Consider the following 25,735-nt stretch of genomic DNA (forward strand, 5'->3'; position numbering starts at 1 on the left):
TTCATATCACTAAAGTGTATATATTCCATACACTGAGATCGACAATAACATTATACAGTTGAACAATTCTACGCTTATAAGCAGTTAGCAGAAACATTCAGTGATGATTGCAGGGATTTTTTCTAAGTATTTTTTCTCAAAACTGGATTTTACCTGAAATTTTACAGCTGATCCTGACGTCTCTCAGTGCTTTAAGCTCCAAGAGTGGCATCAAGGGAGGTGTCTTCAAGTCCATCATTCATGGGTGGCCATAATTCTCATCAAAAGGTAGTCTCCTCCAACATAGCCCCACCATTACCGAGTCTTCCACATTCGGAGGGGGTACCTCAAGAGGGCATAGCTAGCAAATCCCCAGCTTATGAAGAAGTTCCTTTGTAACGTTTCTTAATACAGACTCTGCATTTCTCCTTCCTACACCATGTAATACTTTCCTTCCTTGCCAGACGATAGCATAATCCTTTCTCTCAAAAATGTATTTGTGATTTCAGGTATTTTGTGATTTTTTTATTTTTTTTTATAATTATATTTGTGATGTTTTAAGTATTGAATAAGACGCTATTATTTGCTGTACTTTCTTTTCAAAGCTCCTTAAAAATATGTGCAATGAAAAAAAAACAGATTTCACAGTCAGTTGTGTGTTTCATTTAAACAAGAAGAATTCAAACTCGATCTGACATCTGCGTGGAAGTGATTGCTAATATACGTTGCTTAGAAATGATCACCCTTAATGCGATAGTGATCCCATCTGAAACCTTCATTCATTCCGTATGTTTGCAGTGACTTTACATCACGAGAAGCGCCGTCTTATAGAATTGAAGAGATTTACATTTGATTTTGTTAATAAACTATATAACAAGCACAAACATTAAAGAAGTAGATATAAATACTGGACTCTTAAAGTTTGGTGTTACATTATAGGGCTGGAACGATACCTATTGCAAGTGTGAGGACATGTTTAAAGCAAAATAGTTATTGGCCGTTTGTGCTTGCACTCTGAAGTAAGGCTATTTTGTATTCTCTTTGCTATTCCAGACAATAGTTGGTTTGTGTGATATTGTTAATGTTCTTGTTCTATTCTTTCTCTTACAATCTCCGACTGGTAAAGCCAAGGTGCGATGGAAGAAAATACTTGTAAGTCTGGTTTTGAACAATACTTTCTTTTCTCTTGCAGTGGAAAGGCTGTGGGTTCATGTGCCGGTAGAGATCCTCTTAAAGTCTTGGAGAACATTGTTAAAGAGGTTCACCTAAGCGCTGAACAGGGGTAAGTAGTGCTATCCTACCTTGTCCTTTGCCAACCATCAATCGCACTTACGTCATCAGGCAGCCTACATTTTTTTTATTTATATATATATATGTGTGTGTATGTGTATATATATATATATATATATATATTAGATTTTTTTTCTTTTCTATTTCTTTTTTTTTCTCATCAATATACATTTCATTGTACATGCTGTTAGGTGTGCAGATTGAGTTATAGTACAGAAAAACATTTAAACATTTTTGCAAATTTCTTTAATATACCTTAGTAGATGGTTTTGAAATGAGGTTTTATAGCAGTCCCATAGGACAGAGTTTCCGTGTTAAGCTGAATTGTTAAAGTGGTATTTGTCACCAAATGCAATACACAATGAAGCAGCCATGAGTGTACTGTGTTTATCTGTGTCGTAGCATATTAATTCTTTAACCCAGACCTGGATAATGTTTGGATCCACTCACCCAGCATATGTGCCGGTGACCCGTGCAGTGATGTAAATGCTAAGGTCCTCTTCATATTGTGATTGTGTTAAGCCAAAAACACAATGCCCCACAGATAAAAATCGATGTACTTCTATAAACAATGAGGTTGTTTTTCTGTGTTGTTGCTTTGATGTGAGTATTTAATAACTCACATCACATCTATAGTGTTTCTGTATAAAAAAAAAAAAAATCACATGTTAATGTTGAAATTCATACTGTATTGGACAGCAGTTAAGAGCAATTTGACTGTTTTACTGTAAATAATCAGTCTTTGGGCTTATTTTAGATTAAGCTTTATGCATGTTTTAATCCCTCCACTGTATTAGCCTCTACCACTTCAGTTGGGAGGCTGGTATACTTAAAACCAGCTGTGAACCCAACATGGGAACCAAAGACCCAGAGAGCTAGCCGGGCTTTTGTTGTTGTTTAAGAAGGATGTGTAAAGTGTTTTCTCCACTCCTCTGAGCTCTTGTGGTGCTATTGCTGGCTAATTATAACCAGCTTACAAAGCACCTAAGGTGTGCTCCTCACTATGTTTCTTGGATATGAATCTGATATTTATAAGCTAGTGTGGGTTATCATTAAGTGGGTTATTACTGCAAGTTAAAGAGCCTGGATTTTAATAGTGGTTTACCTTCTCTTTGTCTTCTGCGTACTCAAAGACTCCTCTATTTCATAACCGCAAACATGTTTTGTAACAAAACACAATACATTTTATGTATACAGTGCCAGCAGATAAGTGCCACTGCTATCAATATATATTTATATGTTCAACAACATGGATATTTTTTTCTTCTTCACATTTATTAATACATTTGGACTGCGAGCAGAAATATATATATATATTTTTTTTATTTTATATTACTGAGGTCTTTTTTTTTTGTGTGCACTACTCCCATCTGGAAAAGCATACCATGCATTCTGTGATTCATTTGAATTTGAGTCCTAAATTTTTCAGCAATATTTGTAAAAATATAATACACAGTACATCCTGGATTTCCTATAAGGCGACCATGAAACTGCGATCATGTGATTGATTGCCTTTTGGTTGGAGACATATTGATTGTTCTCAAGGGTTCCAATGAGTTACCAGGTTTCTTTTGTGGTTTTTTCCCCCCCCAATCAATATATAGTCTTTTACATTTATCAATGTTGAAAGACCCTGAGAAATGATGGATAGTTTTAAAAGCCGTAACAATGGAGTTGTTGGTTCAAGGTTAATAGAGACATATGATGCAGAAGACAGAACTCTGAATAACTAACATTTTTATTTTAGTTTTTAGAAACAGTCAACCCCATAGCTTGGAACTGAAGGCATATATCCAAAACTGATCACCGATTCTATCAGTGCAATAGAACAGCTGACGACCTGTTAATTTCTTTTTCTAACTTGTTTTGTTCCCTTCCATATAAAATCAGGGAGATTGTAATATTGACCATATCAGATTAAGTTTTGGGTCTCATAGTGGCACTCAGTAGGTTGGAGTCTTTAAGTATGTAAACCTCTATGTGTAGGCCTTTAATGAAAAAGTACTTTTCGTAATATTGCAAACCTCCCAAGTGTCCTGGTGTTCGTGGGAGAGTAACAGTTTTCAGGAACTGTCCTCCCGTCCTACATCGCTGCCCCGCTGTTTTTCCTTAGTGGGTAGTGGGCTTCGTGAGCCAGGTGGAGACATCGTCCGGCTGTGAAATCAGTAGAGGTCTGTGCTGTCCCACTTTATAAGCGGCATGTCTTGCAAAATAGTGTTCAGTCCAACAGGACTACCTTCTTCCAGCTGTCATAAGTTTTTGTTACTCATCAATATCCACAGTCCTTTTTTTTTTTTTTTCCGATGGGCTGGTACCGTGTGTCGTCATGTAAAAGTGGCGTCATGTCTTCATGTTCACTGACTGGCGTAATAGAAAAGACAGGCAGAAAGAAGACAAAAGTTGAGGCTGTTAGGGCTGTAAAAATGAAGACAGACTGTAAAAAAGGAAAAACATGAGAAACAAGTGAGCAGGATAGAGGCAGAAAAGAGAATGGTCAACGGAATCTACAAGAGAATCAAGAACAGAAAAGAGACCGCCAGGGGGATGCAGAAAAGAGAATACAATTAAACATTAAGGATATATAGGACAATACTATGTTCTGTCGTGATGAGAGTGAAGAGAGATGCGTGGGTCTTCATGACCAGGAAAAGAAACAGGTTCGTCTTTGGCAGCTTGAAATGTTACAAGATCTGAATGCGTGCAGACATCACAGCGAGGTCTTGTTTCTAAGGGCTGCGATTACATTATCACTGGAGCTGTCACTTCCAGCAAATCCATGTCCAAGCCTTTTAACGGAAAGCCCCATGCTGCTTAAAGCGTTCCATCTTTAAAGCTAAGTCCAAAGATTACATCGAAGAATGCTCTAATCATTTGTCTCAGCATAACGGTTTATATTTTTATCGATTTATATAGCAAATGACTATTTTCATTTTAAAGGTAAAGGGAAAAAAAAAAATTTCTCGAACAAAAAAAAAAATGCAGTCCAGTGGAAACTCATTATTGATTCATACAGTGCAGTGCTATCATATTCCTCAGCATACATGTACAATTTGTAATGGGTAAACAAGACAAGTATAGCATTACAAAATAAATGGTCTTAAAGAAGGTAAGGAAGACCCTTCTCAAACGAGCTTACAATCTGTTGTTATTGGATCCCCCCAAACATTTCAGGTGTACAAAACCGGAGAGTTTTGCTGTGTGTGGTCAACAGGTAGGGGTGGGATGGCAGACAACAGTAGCAGGGCTTGAAAGCGGGGCTGCTTCAGTGCGTCACAAGAGGGCCACATAGGTCGTGGAGGTCTGTGTTACAACAGCACAGATCTCCATTTATTTTACAGCTCCCCGGGCCAGTCAGGGGAGATAAAAAGCAGAAACTGAAGTGGTTAGTTGGTGGTATTAACAAGGTATGTTCCGTTTTTTTATCCACTGACCTGGAGCCCACCCTGATTTTTGGATGCCACCACTTCCTTAGGCTGGTAAAACTTTACCATTATTTACTACAATGCGAAAGGTCTTGTTTATTTTATCTGACATAAAAAAAGAAGCCTAGAGACGTATCTACAAATGAAAAAAATATACATGTTTATAGCGTGTTCTATTAATAAAAATATGGTGGAAAGTCTAGTTTAAATTTCTATTGAAATGAGGGATACTGATTTTAAAAACATTATAAAGCATCAGGTATAGTTTGCTGATAAATGGTTAACACTGAATATTTTTTTTTCTTCCTTTTCAAATTAATATCCCACTTGGCACATTAAAAAAAAGTAGAACATTGAAATGTCATTGTTTAAATTACATACAGGTAGTTGACATTTTGGGCTCCCCTTTATCCTTTGTCTGTCTCTTGTTTTTCCTCATTAAAATGGAGATTATTTTGTACTTTTAGGGTATTGACAAATTGCTCGACTTGCAAACAATATCCCCTGTGGTGAGAATCAGGGGTTTCTCAACCAAGCATTTTCTTCCACTTTCAAGAGGACTGACTGCATTGATTGGTGTATACAAAGTCAAGCCACATAATCAACACATTATTAAAAGAGAGAGAGAGAGACTATATGCCTGTGGGAAGCTTGATCTACTGAAAGTGTATAATCTATGACAAATGCTGCTTTATGAATAAGGCATTTCATTGTATACTTACAAAGATGGAGCTTTCAGGTAGTAGCAGGCAGTCGCTTTGTGCTGAAACTTCAATAGAGAACTCACCTTATTAAAGAAAAGGTATAGAACAGAATCTAGCCAAGAACGAGGAAGGGTACAATGCACGTCTCTCTTTATATCCACATGACTTCTTAAAATGCAAATATAATCAATTTGCATTTGCTTATTATGTTGTATCCATTTTCCTTCTGGTTATTTCAATGCCTGTCAACCCTAGGTGGCAGTGCTTATGGGGAACTTGCCACTGTTTGGGTGAGGCTGATGGAAGGTCATCCAAGGTGGTAATGTTAATGGAGATGTTGAGGTTCTCCACAAATATAGCCGTCGTACCAGTCCAGCCCTGATTTACCTCCACCGACCTAAAGAAATGTTTTATTTCTTACTTTAAGACAAAAGAAGTGTGGTAAAAAGAACCCTAAAAATTATACTATTGGCCAGTTTCTTGTAGGGTGCTCTTCTAGATACATACATTGAAACTAAGACGTCCTACTAGGCCATGAAACCATAACATTTTAAACCATTTTATGGTTTAAATTTATATTATGGTTAATTTATAAAATTATGAGCGTATGACAACTACACTATGACAAATATTGCTACCTATGTGGCTAAATTTACCATGCGATACACAAACCCAGCTTCTTTGTATATAGCATCATTTGTGCAGTCTAAACACTTCTTGGAAAAAAGAAATTTTAGACATATTCAATGCTTAACAAAATGAGTTAATTTCTAATTATTCATCTTGGATAAAACATATATGTTCTATGATTAATCATCTCATGTTTTTATTTTTTTTGTTTTGTTATTTTGTCTGTTTATCTTGTCCTCACCAATTCTTCAGATTAGACAAAATCATCCTTAGTTGAGCTCTCTTCTTACTAGAAAGGAAAGGAAAGGGAAAATAACAAGCTGACATTTCTGTACAAAAAACCCCATAATTGCTACGTTTATTTTTGTTCTTAAAATCTTGGAAATACTGTTTTCGTTATATTTGATGGCGCAGTATAATAGTTCCAGTAAATGCCATTTGTTTCAATATAAATAGGAATGCCTGCCACGTTGGCTGTTTTTTTGAAGCCGGTTCCATTACTTTTGCATGTGAAAAATTATTTACTCTGCATTAAGTTATTTTTACTTACATTTAATTCACACAAATTTGGACTTTTGTTAATACTTTCTATGATCTTCACTTTTATGCAGGACATTTATTACAGATTAAATGAAAAGAGGGCAGCTTCCTAGTTTTACCATACTTAAAACCCTTCGGCTGCCATGCCAGCTCTATCAGCCTTAACCCCCAACTTTCTGTCTCCATTGCCACGGTCATCCCAGGTCACTGCCGCAAGGCAGCGTTTGGCCACCATCTCATGTTTAGCTTTTTTGGGCCATGAAACCCAAGGGATGAATCTTCTCTGGTTTCTGTCCCATACTGCAGGATATGACATTGCTTCATGTGCTGGTGGGGAAAGGACTGTGATTTATGCCTTGCGCAACTGGGACGACTTACAGATATTGTTTGCCTGCTGGTTCCGTTCGATGTAACAACACAAACTGTCTCTTCATATATCCCCCCTTTTTTTTTTTCTTTCTCCCTACCTCTGGAATCCACTACTATATTCTAATGGGCAGTCCAGTAGTAGAAACAATATGGCTTCCAGTATTCCACAGAGATGTTTGCAGTAATGCAACATTGGCTGTCCACAGTTCCATTTAGAATCATGCACTAAACATGGCATCTCTCTCGCCATAGGGACGTACATGCATACTTTTTTTTTGTCAGAGAAAAAGCACAGAGAAACTGCTTCATAAACAAAGCACTCATTTTCACTACTATTGACTCTATTAAGCAGACAATACCTGAATATTATGTTACTTTGCACATTTACTATGGACATCAGTTTTACTACAGGTTATACCAGAAATATCGGTGCTCTTACAAAGGGTTAATGGGAAGATCCTCAGGGTCACACCACCTGGAGCTAACGCCTTCTTATTCCATTTTGATTTAATGATACCTGAGCATCCGGTTGGTGTTTGCCCCACTGGCTGATCACAGTTGAAATCACTGCTTGAATACAGTGTACTTAATTGAGAATATTTGTACCTCCTGTCAAATTATGGTTTTCATTAGAACCATTTGGCTACCACCATTGGTGAGGAACTGCAAAATAATCTTTCTGATGTGTTATTTAAATGGTAATACCGGGAGTTTTCCAGCATCCGCACATTCAGAGATTCTCAACTGTGGGCATATGTATCCGGTGTCAGTATTTAATGTCCACATGTCTAAAAGGGGCAATTACCATATTTGCTCGATTATAAGACGAGGTTTTTTCCAGAGCAAATGCTCTGAAAAATACCCCTCGTCTTATAATCGGGGTCGTCTTATAATCAGACCTCAAATAGGTCTGATTATGAGACTAAGATCCAGATCCCCCGCAGCGAGGCAGGGGGCCTGGATCCTCCTGTGTTATGCCCCCCCTCCAATTTACCGGTGCTTCTGAGTCCCCGGTGCTTAGTCCGGGCAGCGTGTAGAGCTCTACGCGATTCGCGTGGAGCTCTACATGCTGCCCGGACTAAGGACCGGGTGCTCAGATGCAGGGGACCTGGATCCTCCTGTGTTATGCGCCCCCCCCAACTCAGAAGCACCGGTAAGTTTGGAGGAGAGAGGGGGAGTGTTAAATGGGGGGTGTAAGGCATTTCTGGAGGCAGAGTTCTCTGTGAAATGCCTTTTAACCCCTTTAATGCCACTCTGCCTCCTGAAATGCCTTTTACCTCCCTATATGCCACTCTGCCCCATAATATGCCTTTTAACCCCCTAAATGCCAGAGTGGCATATAGGGGTATAAGGCATTTCTGGAGGCAGAGTGGCAAATAGGGGGTCAAAAGGCATATCATGGGGCACAGTGGCATATAGAGGGTTAAAAGGCGTATTATGGGGCACAGTGGCATTTAGAGGGTTAAAAGGCATATCATGGGGCACCGTGGCATATATGGGGTATAAGGCATTTCTGGGGCAGAGTGGCAAGCCTGGGGGCAGATGTGCATAACTGGGGGGGCAGGTTGGAAAAAAAAAAAGGAAATAAAAACAAAATATTTTTCTCAATCATAGCTTTTATTAACAAACAATTGTTCACATAGTTTAAATGAACTAACATTTAATGGTAAAACTTTTTTCCTACAGGGTCGTCTTATAGTCAGGCTTTTTTTTTTTCATAAGTTATTATTCAGATTTTGGGGGGTCGTCTTATAATCAGGGTTGTCTTATAATCGAGCAAATACGGTATAATGGGTATAAAGAGAAATATTATTCCGAAAGCTTCCTGAATGTGATGTACTTAGCGTCACCTGCAGTGTTGGCTCGGAAAATGGCTCTAGCAGGAATCTGAATCCTTAGACCTCTGTGGAGTGGGAAGCTGCATAAGCTCCATATATTTGAACAATGTATATGAAAGTACTTACAAAGCGAGCTTATATATATTCATGATAGTTGTAATGTATGTAATTGTACAACAAACACCAATTTCAACAGAATAAAGCATTTATAACAGAGAAATCAAGCTTCTCTCCAGCTTTTGCCCTACTGTCTTAGTGCATTTGTTGATCGTATGTCTTATTTTGGAAATAATTTTCCGTGGTTTATTCAACTGTGTTCAAAAATATCTCTGCGCCTTCTAAGTCACAGCGTATGCTGCATTGCACAGTTGGTAACTTTATATAATTGGTACGTTTCAGAAGTCTAGACATATGGCTTTCAAAGATTTAATCTACCAGTGCTTTTTTACTACATATTCTTAGTACTTCTTACATCGCTTTGTTTTTATTAAATTTATTGTCCGATACAATTTGTATTCCAAGTGTTGGTTAATTAAGTGTTCAACTGTTTTTTTTTCAGCATAGAAATTTATATATATATTTTTTTTTTATTTTTTTTTTTTAAATATATATATATTTTTTTTTTAAGTTAATGTGTTATTGTCAGTTTGTTATATAATAATGCGTTAGTGACACTGGACATAGTAGCAGTGTGCGTCATTATGCTTAGTGTTCTGCTTTTATGCATTAATAATGGCTTCTGCGCCTGTAGGAATGTGATAGAATATAATAAGTATATGTTTTCGAGACTAAAAAAAATGTATGCCAGGTACATCTTTCTAAAATATTCCATTTAAAAACAAAATAAATAAAACCAAGCTTCAAGATCTTATTGTAGAATTTATTATGGCACGAAGATCAACAAATTCTCTCATTCTGTTATTCTGTTGTCACTCTCTCTGTTGTGACAGTAGTGTTGTGTCTTGGTGTAATCTCCGTGTGGGTACAAAGTGATTAAGAAAAACTTAGACTCAGTAGAGCAAGCTCTGTGTAGATCCAAATAAAGAGACACGTGGAGACTATGCTTCAAAACACCTTGGTTGTGCAGCTCCTGGTTTAGATATGCTAACCCTTTATGCATATGTACATATGGATCCTTTCTCGTACCCCCCACCCCTAACATTTCTGATATCCAGAATGGGAAAACTTTATTTGGGTGGGCATGACCAGAAGCAGACAGGACATTGGTGGGACAGTTGGTGGCTGGGCCATAACCATGCTTTTAACTTACCGCGTTGGGGCATATTGAAACAGGTCACATGTTATGAACATTTAATGCAGGAAACCAGGTAATTCCAAAAGGTTTGTATACTTTTTCTTTCCACTTTGTGTATGTATAATATATACACAGATCAGCCATAACATGGGTAGGGATGTATTACGCAGGAGGTGAACATTGAAACTGCAGCTCTTGCGGGGTGTTTCTGGTCTGCAATGGTCAGTACCCATCAAGTGGTCCAGGGAAGTAAAACCGGTGACAGGGTCATGAACGACCAAGGCTCATTGATGCACGTGGGGATGAAGGCTGGCCCATGTGGTCAAATCCAACAGATGAGCTACTGTAGCTCACATTGCTAAAAAGTTATTGCTGGTTCTGATAGAAAGGTGTCAGAACACACAGAGCATCGCAGTTTGTTGCTTATGGGGCTGCATTGCCGCAGACCAGTCAGGGTGCCCATGCTGACCCCTGTCCACTGCCGAAAGCACCTACAATGGGCACGTAAGCATAAAAACTGGACCACGGAACAATGGAAGAAGGTGACCTGGTGTGATGAATCATGTTTTCTTTTACATCACATGAATGGCCGGGTGCGTGTGCATCACTTGCCTAGAAAGCGCATGGCACTATGATGTACTATGAAAAGAAGGCAAGCCGGTGGAGGCGGTGTGATTCATTGGGCAATGTTCTGCTGAGAAACCTTGGGTCCTGCTATTCATTCGGATGTTACACATACCACCTACCTAAGCATTGTTGCATGGACACCCTTTCATGGACACCGTATTTCCTGATGGCATTGGCCACTTTCAGCAGGATAATGCGCCCTGACACAAAGCAAAAATGGTTCAGGAATGGTTTGAGGAACAAGGTGTTGATTTGGCCCTCAAAATCCCTAGATCTCAATCCAATCAAGTATCTGTGGGATGTACTGGATAAACAAGTCCATGGAGGCCCCACCTCGCAACTTATAGGACTTCTGCAGAATCTGCTGCCAACGTCTTTATGTCAGATACCACAGCACACCTTCAGTGATCTAGTGGAGTCCATGCCTCGACTGTTCTAATCCCACACTGATGAGATCCAACATGATAGAAACCTGTTTGGAGGAACCCTCTGGCTCATGTAGTTCCAAACTTGAACTAAACATAAAGCTGAGACTAAAGTAGCAGACATATTCAAATCAACAAACCAGTTTAACAATGGGTATGGAATCCAAAATGTGTCCTTATCTCCATGCCTGGATTTCTTAAAGGAGATTGGATGCTTTAGACATTTAAATTAAAATTTGGATTGTTTGTAGACTTCCATAATAATATAGTACTAATAAGTACATTATTTTGGTACACAGCAATAGATTTTATTTTTCCCACCCCAAGTTATTTTATATTGTGTGTGTGTGTGTATATATATATATATATATATATACACACAGTATGTACTTATGCGCAGCCAAGCAAGTTTGTACATGGCCACTGAAGAACTATCTCTGATTGAAACATAATTGACAGCAGGTGAATCATAAACATTATCATTATCCATCAACACATTTTCTTTTGGCAGCTTTATCCAGAACACTGCATTTCATATGGATGGGCTGTTATCCTAATTTTAAGCAATTCACATATGCTTCATAACTACATTAGATATAACAAGAAAAATTTTCCACTGTTGATCCATTTAAAGAAAGAAAAAGCCATCTCTCCCTTCTAATTCCTGATGCCTTAGATCCTCATCCTCAATGCAAAACACGTTCCATTTTTAATTTGATCTTTAACCAACTTCCACCTATCCTCCAGCCATTCATTTTCGAGATGGCATGTTAAGCATAACACAGTCTTTGGAACAAATCCCCAATTACGTCCCTTTGCAAATCCATGAACATATTGTGTTTACTGTAATGGTATATTATATAACATGTTTTATGGTTTTTCATTTCAATCCAGATGGCAACTTGTGTCCCCAACCAGATATATTTCTGTTGTGTTTAACGTCTGTGCTTTCCTGTCACCACTAAAAGCATTTGATCTTTTGGGACAATTTCTGTGATTGATCTTGTGGGAATTTATTGGAACAGTGATTAATAAAAAAAAAAAACAAAAAACAGCTCAGATGTGGTGTCTTTTGTTTATAATGTTAAACGTCTTTCATTTTTCCTAGACATATTTAATTTATCTTATGATGTTGTAGCATTTGATTTCTAAAACATTTCTTTGTGAGCCATCACAGTCAATTGTAATGTAATATACGCAGTTTAAAATCCGGGGGATTACATTTCAATACAGACAACAGATTTTTGGAATTGTTCTAGTTGAGACAGCCCTACTTGGAGCTGGAGACAGAAGTTGTCAGGGCCAGATATGGGAATGGACAGAGTTAGGAAACTCTAGGACCACCTATCCCTTTATCAGAAGAAAAGCCTTGAAGTGCTCAGTTGCAGAAAACTGTGAGATGGCCAAGTGGGAGCTGTGATTGAGGTCCGTCCGGCAAAAGCATAGACCTCTGTTGACTTTGGACTGGTCAGTGGAGATCAGGTGAAGCCCCCCTCCAACCGGCCAGTGATCCCATCAGCCACAAAGCAAAAATTTGTACAATTAGGAAGTATTCTTTCTTTGGCACTCTAATGAGAGCTGGCGTGGGCAATATTTGCATCTCATATTCCTTTATATCCAGTATTTTGGCAGCTGGCAAACCTATAAAGCTTTAGTGAAGGCTAGTTATATGGAGCTTCAGTCAAGACATGGGAACATTGATGGCATATTTTTCCTTCTGTAAGACTCAAACATATATCAGTCGTTGGTCTCATCTTAAATTCAGGATAGCCACCCAATGCAAATTAAAAAAAAATCCCCTAACTGTATTATCCTTCACAACTACTGCTGGGAGGCTGTTTCATTTATCTGCCACCTTCTGGGTAAAGTGAATCTTCCTTACATTACGTTTAAGCCTCTGACCCTCTACGTTATGACCTCTTGTTCTAAGATTTCTTCTCCTTTGAAAAAAGCTTTCCTTCTGTACTTTTTAAAATTCCTTTGATTATTTAAATGTTTCTATGACATCACCTTTTTCTCTTCTTTCATCCGAGCTATGCATTTTAAGATTCCTTTAAATCGTTCCTTATAATCTTTATCATGCACACCATTCACTATTGTTGTAGTCCTTTTTTAAGGACTTTGTCTTTACGTTTCTGGAGATGGGGACCCCAGACTTCTACACGATACTCTAGGTGAGATCTGTAATGGGGCAGAACCACCTTCTTTCTGTTAGTAAACGTAACTAGCTATATAACCCAACACCCCGCAGATGTGTCACCTTTGATTATTCCCCCCCCTCGTTAAAGGTCCCTTCAACAATTGACTGCACTTTGTACTTTAAAATTTGAAACAGTTGAATAATTTTTGAAATATTACAGATCAAAACCGCACCTTATGCCTTCATTTGACTTTTCTTGGAAATCTTGTGTAATTATTAATTCGCTAGTCCTGAGCTCTTTCAACTTCTCTGCACTCCTTCAGATGCAACCAAGATATCACAGCCTCCAACACAGAAGTCGTATACGCAAGTGAGAATAATCGTGCCAACCAGGCAAGACGTTTGCTCCCAGTACACTAGGCATTTCAGAGGTTACAAGTCCAATTTATTAATAAAAAATAATAACTTATTTTCCAGTTCAGTACACTTAATTTAATGGCACATTAATGTCTTAAAGAACCAATCTATGTGTACCAGCTCATGTGACTGTCATTGAAATGGTGTGCATGGATATATTCCTTTTTGCTTTCTCGTCATTGAATGACATGCACAGATTTTTTTTTATTATTTTTCTTCCTCTTTAAGGGAGACTTTGGAGAAATCTCACTGATTGGCTCTGCATAATGTATACCCTCCCTTTAGTGAATAAACCCAATTATATCCAAATCGGTTCCACAAAAAACAAAGCTATCATTTCTTTAATAAATGAGTTTAATTACGATGAAAGAAACGTGGGTGCCGTGTCGAAATGAAGCAACTTGGTTTCTCTAAAAGTTAAATGTGCGATTCATGGTATTTGTTTAAATATATTTAGTACTTATTATACATATCTCCAATAAACATCATTAATGTAACAAAAACCACTGCATTTGGTTAAAAGAAAGAACTATTACTTTCAGTTAAGAATACTATATATATATATATATATATATATATATATATATATATATATATATATATATATATATATATATATATATATATATATATAGTACTTAATCCAAGCAGCTTGCGGTTTGTGATTAAAATGAATTGTCCAAGGTACAATTTTAGGAAGACTTGTGCGTTAGAATTTGTACAAATTTCAGTTTTACCAAATTTTACAATTTTCTTAATTCATACAAGTATGAGACAGGAACCCCAAACGAAACAAATGAAAATGAAGCAAAGCTTAGGAATTTTGGTTTGAATTTTGTTGTTTTCTTTCCCTCTTAACTCACATCCTCTCACACACTCTCACGCTCTCTCTTAATGTCTTGCTCCTTTACCACTGACCGCATCCGTGTCGCTGTCTCTTTTCTTTTGATTTTTTTCTTGTTCTTCTTTCTTCTGTCTTCTCTTTCCGTCCCCTTCTCCGTGTACCTGGCCTGCCAGTAAATGTCTGCGTTGGAGGAGCGGGGAGGAGATTCACAGGGAGACCAAAATAATGAAGCCAAATTTGCGAAGAAAGTGAAGCGTTTCTGCACCTTTCTTCCTCTGGGAATCTCTCCATTATTCTGGCCTCTCGGTGCACTTCTGCAAAAGGTGATTAAACTCATTTAATAGGTGATGTAGGGCCTTGGGATTTTGTGAGTGATTGCTTTAACACATGTTTGTTATTTTCTTTAGGATAATGTGCAATATCTTTGCCTTGCAAAAATTATTCACCTCTTGGCACTTATCCTATCTTATTGCATTACAGCCTGGAATTAGAATGGATTTGTTGGGGGTTTATATCATTTGATTTACAGAACATGCCAAATCTTGTTTATTGTGAAAAAAACCAAGAAATTAGACCAAGAAACTTGAACGTGCATAACTATTCAAAGTAGTCAATACTTTGTAGAGACACCTTTTACAGCAATAACAGCTCTTGGGGTATACCCTTCCTATTTAACATGTTCCTAAAACTGATGGCAGGACAGTGAGGAGATCGCTCTTTCTCACCGTACGTTGAACATCAAAATCTGTACGTGATAAAATTACAGAATTCTATTTCAGCTGTGTTTGTGTTTTCGGATTTTTTAAACCCGAGCTCTCGGTAGGATGTTCATTTTTTCCTTCCTCTGAGATAAGCACACATAACAATGTTTGCGGGTTTCTTTTCTGAGGTTTGTGACAATACAAAAAACAAAAACTGTCTGCGCTTCTTACCCTAATAAAGTTGGCAACAAATATATAAACATAATATAAATGAGAGGTTTTGGTTATATGAATTGGCCAAAGCATAATTAAGCTCACCCGCCACGTCAAGGCACACTCTCAATAGGGTGAGAACCTACGCTCACCTCCTACATAGTGGGCACACAAAGCAGTTTATACTGCTACCAAAACCTTATTAATGTGTTGGGGGAGGTGCAATTAAACCTCCTCCCTATTAACCCCTGGACAGCAAGCTGCAACCAGACTAATGAGGAGCCAACAACCTCAAATATGTGCAAACAGGGAAAAGAAAAAATGTCGGTGCGCTAAACTAGTCTCAGGCTCAAATAATACAAATGTATAATACGAGGCCTACCAAACAGGTGTAAGCATGCTGCAAAAACAGTGTATTGGCTGTACAATGTATACAAAAAACAAAAACTGTCTGCGCTTCTTACCCTAATAAAGTTGGCAACAAATATATAAACATAATATAAATGAGAGGTTTTGGTTATATGAATTGGCCAAAGCATAATTAAGCTCACCCGCCACGTCAAGGCACACTCTCAATAGGGTGAGAACCTACGCTCACCTCCTACATAGTGGGCACACAAAGCAGTTTATACTGCTACCAAAACCTTATTAATGTGTTGGGGGAGGTGCAATTAAACCTCCTCCCTATTAACCCCTGGACAGCAAGCTGCAACCAGACTAATGAGGAGCCAACAACCTCAAATATGTGCAAACAGGGAAAAGAAAAAATGTCGGTGCGCTAAACTAGTCTCAGGCTCAAATAATACAAATGTATAATACGAGGCCTACCAAACAGGTGTAAGCATGCTGCAAAAACAGTGTATTGGCTGTACAATGTATACAAAAAACAAAAACTGTCTGCGCTTCTTACCCTAATAAAGTTGGCAACAAATATATAAACATAATATAAATGAGAGGTTTTGGTTATATGAATTGGCCAAAGCATAATTAAGCTCACCCGCCACGTCAAGGCACACTCTCAATAGGGTGAGAACCTACGCTCACCTCCTACATAGTGGGCACACAAAGCAGTTTATACTGCTACCAAAACCTTATTAATGTGTTGGGGGAGGTGCAATTAAACCTCCTCCCTATTAACCCCTGGACAGCAAGCTGCAACCAGACTAATGAGGAGCCAACAACCTCGTTGCAAACAAATATATAAACATAATATAAATGAGAGGTTTATCTCATTTATATTATGTTTATATATTTGTTGCCAACTTTATTAGGGTAAGAAGCGCAGACAGTTTTTGTTTTTTGTATACATTGTACAGCCAATACACTGTTTTTGCAGCATGCTTACATTTATATGACTCGGTAAAACCCATCGATGGAGTCACACCCTGGCCGGGCTTGGTTTGATGTTTGTCGCCTATTGATATTTAATTGTGTAATGGAGTGAGTTATTTAGAAGATTTTTTTTTATTTTTTTTTTATTTATTCAGTGTAGTTTTTAAATACATTCTCTGCTGTTTGTATACACATTATTGTGACTCTTGGGGCTGTAGAACACTTTTTTGGGGGATTCATTCATCTGTTGTAGTTCACATAATCCTGGCAGGTTGTCACTCTCAGGGTGGTTAAGGAGGAGGTAAGAATAGACCAAGACGGGAATTATTCTTTATTGACCTGTGTAGCGCCATCATATTCCACAGTGCTGTACAACAGGTAACAAAGATACAAGTAATCCATCACAAAACAATGTGAAACAAGTCTAAACCGATAAGATGCAATTTTGGGGCATTCACACTATTTTTTTTTCTTATTGCATTATGTTTTTCCCATATTATTTTTCTTAGCATTTTTTGAAAATACTAACTCCAAAATATTGCATTTTCCTTTTCTAAAACTGTTCTAGTTTATATATATATATATATATATATATGTATATAATATCGAGCTCCTGGGGTGAGATTTGTGTCACTACGTGGTGGATTAGTACATCATCATCATCTGTGGAATTACAGACTTGTTCAGTGATGCCGAGGTACCCCTGTCATCTATCTAGGTCATCACTTTAACCAAATGATTCTCAAGCATATCTTCTCTCGGTTCAAAGGGCGCCTTGGATAACTGATGTCTGTGGGATCTATTATCTCTTGAGTGCTCTTATTTCCCCTCCATGTCACATTATGTTAAATACCGGCAATATTACTTTCCGGCTTTCCGTCTGTAGGCAATGTAAATGTATCATCCTTTAGATTAAATCGAATTATGATAATATGGCATTTGAATAACATTCTTATTTGTAGCGAGCCCTCCTGGAGCTCATAGAAAAAAACATTAGACGCTAATACCTAGTACAGCGAATGTAATACATTTTATACCGTGTCAGCTAATTTACAAACAAAAGGCCTTATTGGACAGACATTTATCACATTATAATTGAGTTTATGGTAACAAGTCTTGTACCGTATGGCATAACATAACTATCCGATTGACTCTAAAGCCCTTTCCTTATATATGTGTTGCGGTGATGCATATAAACATATATAATTTGTATATATTTACTAAACAGAGAATATAATGTCTGGAAAAGGGACAGTATTCTGTTTTCTTCTCGTACTGGTCTCTCGTAGGGTCTCATTTCACTTTGAGTGGGATAAGTTGGTGTCAACCAAGAACATACAGGCAAAAGCATAGATAGAAGCTCAGAGAACGTCCTTATTACTTACTGGACTTCTTAAATCTAATGATTACAACCGGAACCTGCGTAAGATAATGTTCACGCTGGTTCAATTTACCCTTAAGGGGAGAAGATATTGGACCAGCTATGTAATTTGGCTGATGAGATGATGTTTTTGCACCCGGTAGATAAATTATGACGCAGATAGCTCTGAGTTCGGTATGGAGCTCTTTTGATCTTAATTGAATATAAAAGTTCCGCAGTGGTCACTCACATGGTAGAGTTTTAGGAATTTCGTAATTGTACTTTTTAAAAAAAAAAAATCTTCCTTACTCATAAGACTTGCTATTGAACAGAAAAGCCATGTTTGGTTTTGGTGTAGTATATATGGTGATTTACTTATTTCCAACCCAATATTTAGAGCAGAGTTAACTTTTTTGCACATTGATTGTATCTCTGTCGATACGCTACATCCAAATGCCTGTGGTGTTTACCTGGAGGTGCGCCTGAGAAACGCGCATCGATATTAATGTGCTCCTGACTGTTCAATACTTGCTAGCGTTTTATTCTCCTTACCGTGTGTGCGCTTTATCATTTAAAGGCGGCAAAGTATTTTTTTTATTTAAGCATTTTCCACTTTATTTAGTTTTTTTCTACTTTTAAAAACTTTTTTTGTTATTAGAGAGAAACGTGACTAGAGTTGCCCTCATGACTAGAATTCTTGGGGCCTTTATGGTCTACGGGTCTCTCTTATATATTGTGGTTCCCCTTGATTATGACATTGTGATAACACTGGTTGGATATGGATAATCAATATAATATGATTATAGTGTTTGTTGATCATATGTCTGATCAGCGACATGAGGTGTTGAGCCCTTATGTATCTGGATCTCTGACAGCGGTCTCCTTGGTTTTTGTTTCTATGTGTATAGTTAGTGTTTTTCTTTAGTGAATTAAGATACCGAGGAGGATTTTTGTTTTTTATTTTTCTGTCATAACACAATGCTCTGTGTGATTACATGTTTAATCCTACAGTCATTCAATTGCAACTCAACGCTGCAGTCAATAAACTTCTGCATCAACAGGGCGCACATGAGTGTATGATATCACATGTTGGTCCTCGCACATTTTGGTGACACAATGCGATGTCACACTTTTGGAATTGATCTTTTTGCTTGTGTACTTTGCCTGGTAATACCCATTCAAGACTGGCAGCAATCCTAACATAGCCTGGTTAATGTTGAGGAGCATGCATGAATATCAAGCCGTGTTGTAGGGAAGGACATTGATGTCTTTCCATGATGTCCCGTAGGGATGGCCTAAAAAATTGACTCCGTGAGAATCTAGGAATTAATATAATATGTACAGGTATCAGCTCTTCTGAAAAGTCTACACAAAAGTCTAGCAAAATGTGTTGTAGTTCCCAAGATATTGCAGTATACACACCTATGTTATATCATACTTTACCCCAAGCTGCTGAAACAATCTATTTGCAGCCTATTTGTGTGAAATGTAAAATCCATAAAAAAAATAAAAACAAATAAAAAATATAGTATTCTCGACTGACAGAGTGACTGATACCCTCCCCATATATACATATTCCTATATATATATATATATATATATATATATATATATATATATATATATATATATATATTGATCTCTGCAGCTCTATGAATGTAGATAACCCTGATACTTCACTACGTTTATACAATAATACATGAAACTCTACTTGTTCCCAATATCCTTTGAATCTATCATGAATTACCTTAATCTATAAAACATTAAACAGTGGTAAAATAAATAAATATCTTTAGATAGAGTGCCTTAATTAGCTAAAAACAAAGCACTTGTTAAAGTTCTCTGTAGTACTGCCTTCATACTACATAATGTTCTTCATGGACCATATTTCTGTTGCAGTGGGCAGCTGGTCTCCTCTGATGACCTTTTGGAATGGCTCAGACCGTTCTGTGGCGATGACTCCTTACCAGTAAAACCTAGAATTGATGTACTGCAGATTATGGAACAAGCATTTCATCTCAGCGATGAAGACAGCAAGTTGCTTGTGTTTTTCCGGACTCAGGCTGTTCTAAAAGCGTTATGGCCAGAGAAACAGGTACAATTTTTTTTTTTTATCTAACCCAGCAAACAAACGTGTCTGTGTGTGACATTCCTGCTGTAACCACAATTTCAGTCATGTAGTCAAGGCGAGCATCTAGCACTAAAGAACACTTTTATACATATTTCACAAAATACACATCAATCGGTCTGCAATAGACTGCAAGATAGAGGCCAACATATAGCATACAAGATTTATAGAGAGGGTTGCATGATTATTATTGTTTTATATAGTGCCATCATATTCCATAACGCTGTACGATGGGTAAAACATCACAAGTAGTATGTAACATAACAAGAGATAAGCAGAGGGCTCTTAACAAATGAGCTTACAATCTAGAGGGAGTTATTACACAAGAGGTAAAAGTGCTGCTGTTAGGAATAGACCGGACACACTAGTATAAGTATTGCAGAAGATGGACTAGAAAGGGTGACCTACAAAGGCCAAAGAGGGAGGGAGAGAGATCAGGTGAGGATAGGTAGATCCGGGTGTCATCAGCATACAGGTGGTATTGAAAGCCAAAGCCAAGTGATATATAAATAAAAGATGATAATAATAAGGGAGGTAGTGTAAAGTGAGTACAGAAGACTTAGTCCTGAGCCTTGAGGTATCCCGAGTGAGAGGGGATGGAGAAGCGTTACTGTTACGCTGAAGTTATGTTCAGAAAGGTAGGATCTTAACCAGGAGAGAGCAGTGTCACGGACACCAAGATCATAAAGATTTTTTTAGGAGAAGAGGGTGGTTTACAGTGTCAAAAGCAGCAGAAAGGTCTAGTAGGATTAGCATAGAGAAGTGAAGTAGGTCGTCTCAGTAGATTGTTGAGCACAGAATCCAGATTGGAGAATCGCCTTGTTCCTTTTCTGTTGGCAAATAACATAATTAATGTATGGGAACTGGAGACTATTACCCCACACACATAACACAGAAAAAAAAAGTCTTAGTCTCGTATGGTTACCCAGTATTACAAGCGATCAGAAGCATTACAAATGAACATGGCCTCTCACTGAATATGTATGAAAATAAATGAGAACCTCATAAACTGATAATTCAATATTCAGATTTGAAATTAGGTTTATCAGGTAGATGCAAACTCCCAGAGAATATACTCCAGGAAGAGATACATTTCATATACCGGTATATACACACAAAAACAGTTTTTATAGATATACACGCATTAATCTATTTTGAGGTCTCTGTGGTTTTGTTTGTCTGCCAATTTCTCTGCATTTGCTTGTTTCAGAGTTCAGCCAATGTCTCTTGAGAACATATTCAACCTACTAATCCATTAGAAAGGCAAACCACTGCTTTGTCTAGCAATATTTTTCCATCAATAAAACATATATTGTATGTAGTGAAACTAGTACAATTGTATAAATACACGATTAACAGGGCCTGCCCTGCCTGTTTGTTTGACACACTGGAGGACACTGAAGAACATTTAGAGCTGTTCCAGGCTTGGGGCTCTAGGCTACATTCTAGGTAGGGCAAATTACCCAGTTGTGCGGTGGGTTTATTTTATTTTTTTTTAAAGAAAATATGAGAGCTGATTTACCAGGCTGAATAGTAACCATAGGCTGCATATTACATTTTCATTAGACACAATAAATATTATGATCTGTTCATGTGCAGTAAAATGAAAGAATGTTATCTTTGTAGCCAGTAAAGGGTAGTGTCTGGTGCACCGCAGGGTTAATTTAATGACTCAACTGATAAATAGTATCCCAGTGCACAAACCCAAAAAACGATTGGTAACGGCTAAAATGCATGTACCCATTTAACATGCGTTACTCAAAATCACAGAACAGTATGTCCATGTCCAGACTCATGCCTCTTGGACATGTATTAAGCATAATCAAACCAAAAGGAAGAACTCAAATTGTTGATAGAACAGGTTGTTGCCACAGCAGAAGCTCATTACAGCCAATGTGGTATAGCCAGGAGTGTGAGTGCTTTTGTGTTTGCTGATGCTTGGTTTGATGACTGTTTATGTCTGTGTTAAACTAATAATTGCAATTTCTTTGCTTTTGCAATAAATAATAATAATCAATCAGTATAGTTAAAAAACCATAAAATATATGTTATGAGGATGAAAGTGGAAGTATTTTTTTTCTTTTCTTTTAACACCTTCATATTGTGTTTGTTATGAAAAGACATTGAGGTACAAAGAGGCTTGAGTGACATCAACTACTTGTCAGCTAAAAGCAATAGATGAAAGTAAACAGTGCGTCATCGGCAAATTGTTCCGCTGTATAGCTTAAGATAATTGCAGGGAGGATTTGGCCATTGTTCCTGCTTTTGCTGTGTCTTTCCCGTGCTCCTCCTTGCGCAAATCATGTTTGGTTAGCGTGTGTTAGACTTCATCTATACATTATAGCAAAATGTCTAACGATATATATGGCTGGTCTCATAGATGCCGTTCTTGTCACAGACTAATCATTCTATCAACGTAAATACCCGCTTGACGTTATACAGGTTAGAAATCCCGACATCAGACCGGGAATGTAAAGCAAGGCGCCTGCTTTCTTGCTTTCTAGCCTGCGGTAGGTCCTCTTTTCACTGTGTGCTCGTTGGCATTTCTGCCTGCTCTCTCGGTTAGACCTTTTGAACCCAAGGCGATTCATGAAGCTCCTGTTGTAGTGATCTCGTTGAGCTGTACAAACTCATCTCAAACAGCTCTGAAAATATTTCAAAACATCCTGCTTACTGAGGCATGCAATTAACAGACAGCCATCTGCCGCACGCACTCCAAGGCTGTATTCAAGTATTAATATTATATTTCTGTCCCGTCCTTGAGTTTCCCTTTGTCATTTTAATTCTTTAGTCTCCTTTATAATTTAGTTGAGCTTTGGGAGAAATGCGCAGTTGCTGAATATTGGTTCAGATGTCCTCCTGCCTCAAGAGGTCTACAAAAACAAAAATACTCAGAACCACTTGGGGGCTGTTTTAATCGTGAAAATGGCCACCAGAAATAAAAAATCCAGCTGCCTTCCCTACTTCTGTGAAGAGCTGCGTCTTAAAATGCATGCCACGGGACATGAAGTGAGCGTTCAAAGAATTAACATGCGACTTCTGCCTTTGGTCCTAAACAGTGCGAAATGTTATGATTAGATTTTGGTTTTGGAGGATCTATATTTATTGAAGAAGGGCCTGTTTAAAAAAATTATAATAAATAAAAAGAAAGAAAGAAAGATACAAATGTGGATGAAAGCTATTGCAGTTCTATAGAGAGTGATGGTCCTGTTCAGCCATCGTACGCGTGGATGATCGTTACGTTAGTAAATATAACTCAATGCTTAAAGTTGGGGCAGCTGTCAGGACAACTCTAAGGATTGATGCTCTTAACTTTTTCGCCCAAATCGGGATGGATGACCAATGACTTGAAGCCCTTCTTTTTAATGAAATATTATTCTTACTGATTGACCCATTTTGAGTGTTTTTTTTCGGACTTGTATCATATTTTAAGACGAGAGTCAAACCAAAGTTTCCCCGGTAAATGTATTAAATCGTTTTAAGTGGGCCTCACAAAAGGATATTCGCTGCATTTATGTAAATCTTCCCTGTATTTAAATTCAGAAAGCCCTGCTTTGTACCACCTGTGTTCTTCAGGCTCCTTTACCAACATCTGAGCTCCTCGGATCCTGGGGTTAGTGCAAATGGCACAAACGACGGTATCCATCATATCCTACAAAGACGGCGTTTAAGGATATTAAAATGCTCGTTTTTACTGGGGTGTGTTTGAAATTCACTCTTACTTTGTCAAGTAATCCTCTTAGAACATAAATCAAAGCGGGGCTTAATATTTAATTACACTGTGGGTGTTTTAAGAAGTGGTCCACAAATCAATGTGCTACCGGGAAGTCATCCAGCTTGTGCAATATTAAAAAATGTGCTGCATGTAGAGACGTTTTCCAGCATGATCACTCCCATTCTCTACTGATTAGTTAACAAAATTAAAAATCCACAAGTCCTCATTTTTCAATTTTTCCAAATGCCTTATTTTGCATTCAAAGATCGTTCCACGCATCCTGCGACGGAGGGGTGAAGAGTCCGTGTTGTTCTAATCCCCTCGATACGTTTTTATCTGGGCCCTTCAGCTTCTGTAATTTTCTAGTTAAGTGGTGCATGAAAAATATAGTCAAAATACTGACATTTTGTTTAAAAAAAAAAATTGCATTTGGTTTAAAATGAGATAGGCTTTACATTGTAAATTCTAGATTATGAACCTAGAAAGTCCTAGCAGCATCATTATTTTAAAATCAAATGTACTTTATCAGCATTTTGCGGAACATAGCTAATGTGCTTGGGGTTCATATGTGAAGTTGTTCTTGGATATAGGGACTGGAAGAATAGCACCGTGTGTGCATGTATATATGTATATATGTATATATATATATATATATATATATATATATATATATTGTGAGATTGTGAACCCCAGGGAGATGATTAGCATGGCGTCTGAGTACAGCTGCTACGCAGATTATACATATGGGTCCCTGGGGTGGAGCAATTGGAGAGCAGGGTGGGCCAATGCTCTGTTTCCCCATTTTGTGGAAATTCCATGCCGGGAATTCTTATGGGGCTGCCGTCAGGCACAGGTGCTGGGCATTAAAAACCCCTGGAGCCTGATACACAGAGAGACGGTTGGGGAAGAGGAAGTTCCCTGTGCTCTCAGGGCAAGGAGAGGCCCTGAAGAAGACAATCCCTGAGCCAAGTGAGGCAATACCTACCTGGACATTTTGTGTGCTGTCTGGGGGAGGTTTTCCAGAGCCTGGCGTAGCTGGGTCTGGTTGGGAGGTTGAGGTAGTGGGTGATTAGGCCGGTCAGTCTGGACCAGCATAGTTCAGTTAGAGAGGGCTCCAATTGGGAGCTAGGTTTTCTTTTTATGATTTGGTTCTTGGGGTTTAAGCGGTTAAAATAAAGTGCTGTTTTGTTCAAAGCTGCTGTTCCTGACTCTGATTGCCCTAGAGGACTGTGCTTAGGACCCCTAAAAGTGACATGTATGGCCCTCACGCTATAGGGTTTGTCACAATATATATATATATATATATATATATATATATATATATATATATATAATAGTATAATTTTTGGGTTATATACTCTTCCTGCCTGCTATATTTTGGGTGAACAATCCATCTTGAAAACCAAATTAACATATGCACTTACGTAGGGCTTTATTCACTAAATGGAGACTTGTGGTTTCTCCCTCGCTTCACTATAAATTATGAAGGGCCATTAGCACAATTATGCAGCAAGATGGCTGAGCTAGCCCTGTATAATGCATAATTTAATGAGTGAGGAATTTAGAGAAGTCTCACTGCCTGCGGCCAGAAGCTCACCGATGTTGTCTCTTCATAATGTATAGTGAAGTAGAGGAATTGAAACCAAAACTCTTCTGTCAACTCCCCCTTTATTTATTTGACCCCAAATTGCGAGTAAGCCCTTACTCCTAACCATGCATCTAACCAACCCTATCCTCTTAAACTAAATTGCTATCGGTAGGAGGTATGTGTACGTGGATGGTCAGTCGGTTAGGGATAGGCAGGCA

The 25,735-nt window shown here is 38.0% G+C and overlaps 1 protein-coding gene across 1 annotated transcript in view; it reads left to right on the forward strand.

Moving 5' to 3' along the window:
• Positions 1-25,735, forward strand: part of LOC149288346 (NBAS subunit of NRZ tethering complex-like) — a 278,953-nt gene that overhangs the window by 211,294 nt on the left and 41,924 nt on the right. Inside the window, exons 48-49 of the mRNA XM_089491881.1 lie at positions 1,172-1,261; positions 19,986-20,181. Of these exons, the coding sequence (XP_089348007.1) occupies positions 1,172-1,261; positions 19,986-20,181 (286 nt within the window). The remainder of the gene's footprint in view (positions 1-1,171; positions 1,262-19,985; positions 20,182-25,735) is intronic.

The sequence above is a fragment of the Sceloporus occidentalis genome, unplaced genomic scaffold (genome assembly GCF_023333645.1).
Source record: "Sceloporus occidentalis isolate IW3139 unplaced genomic scaffold, rSceOcc1.0.p SCAF_52, whole genome shotgun sequence".
In the NCBI taxonomy this organism is placed as follows: Eukaryota; Metazoa; Chordata; class Lepidosauria; order Squamata; family Phrynosomatidae; genus Sceloporus; species Sceloporus occidentalis.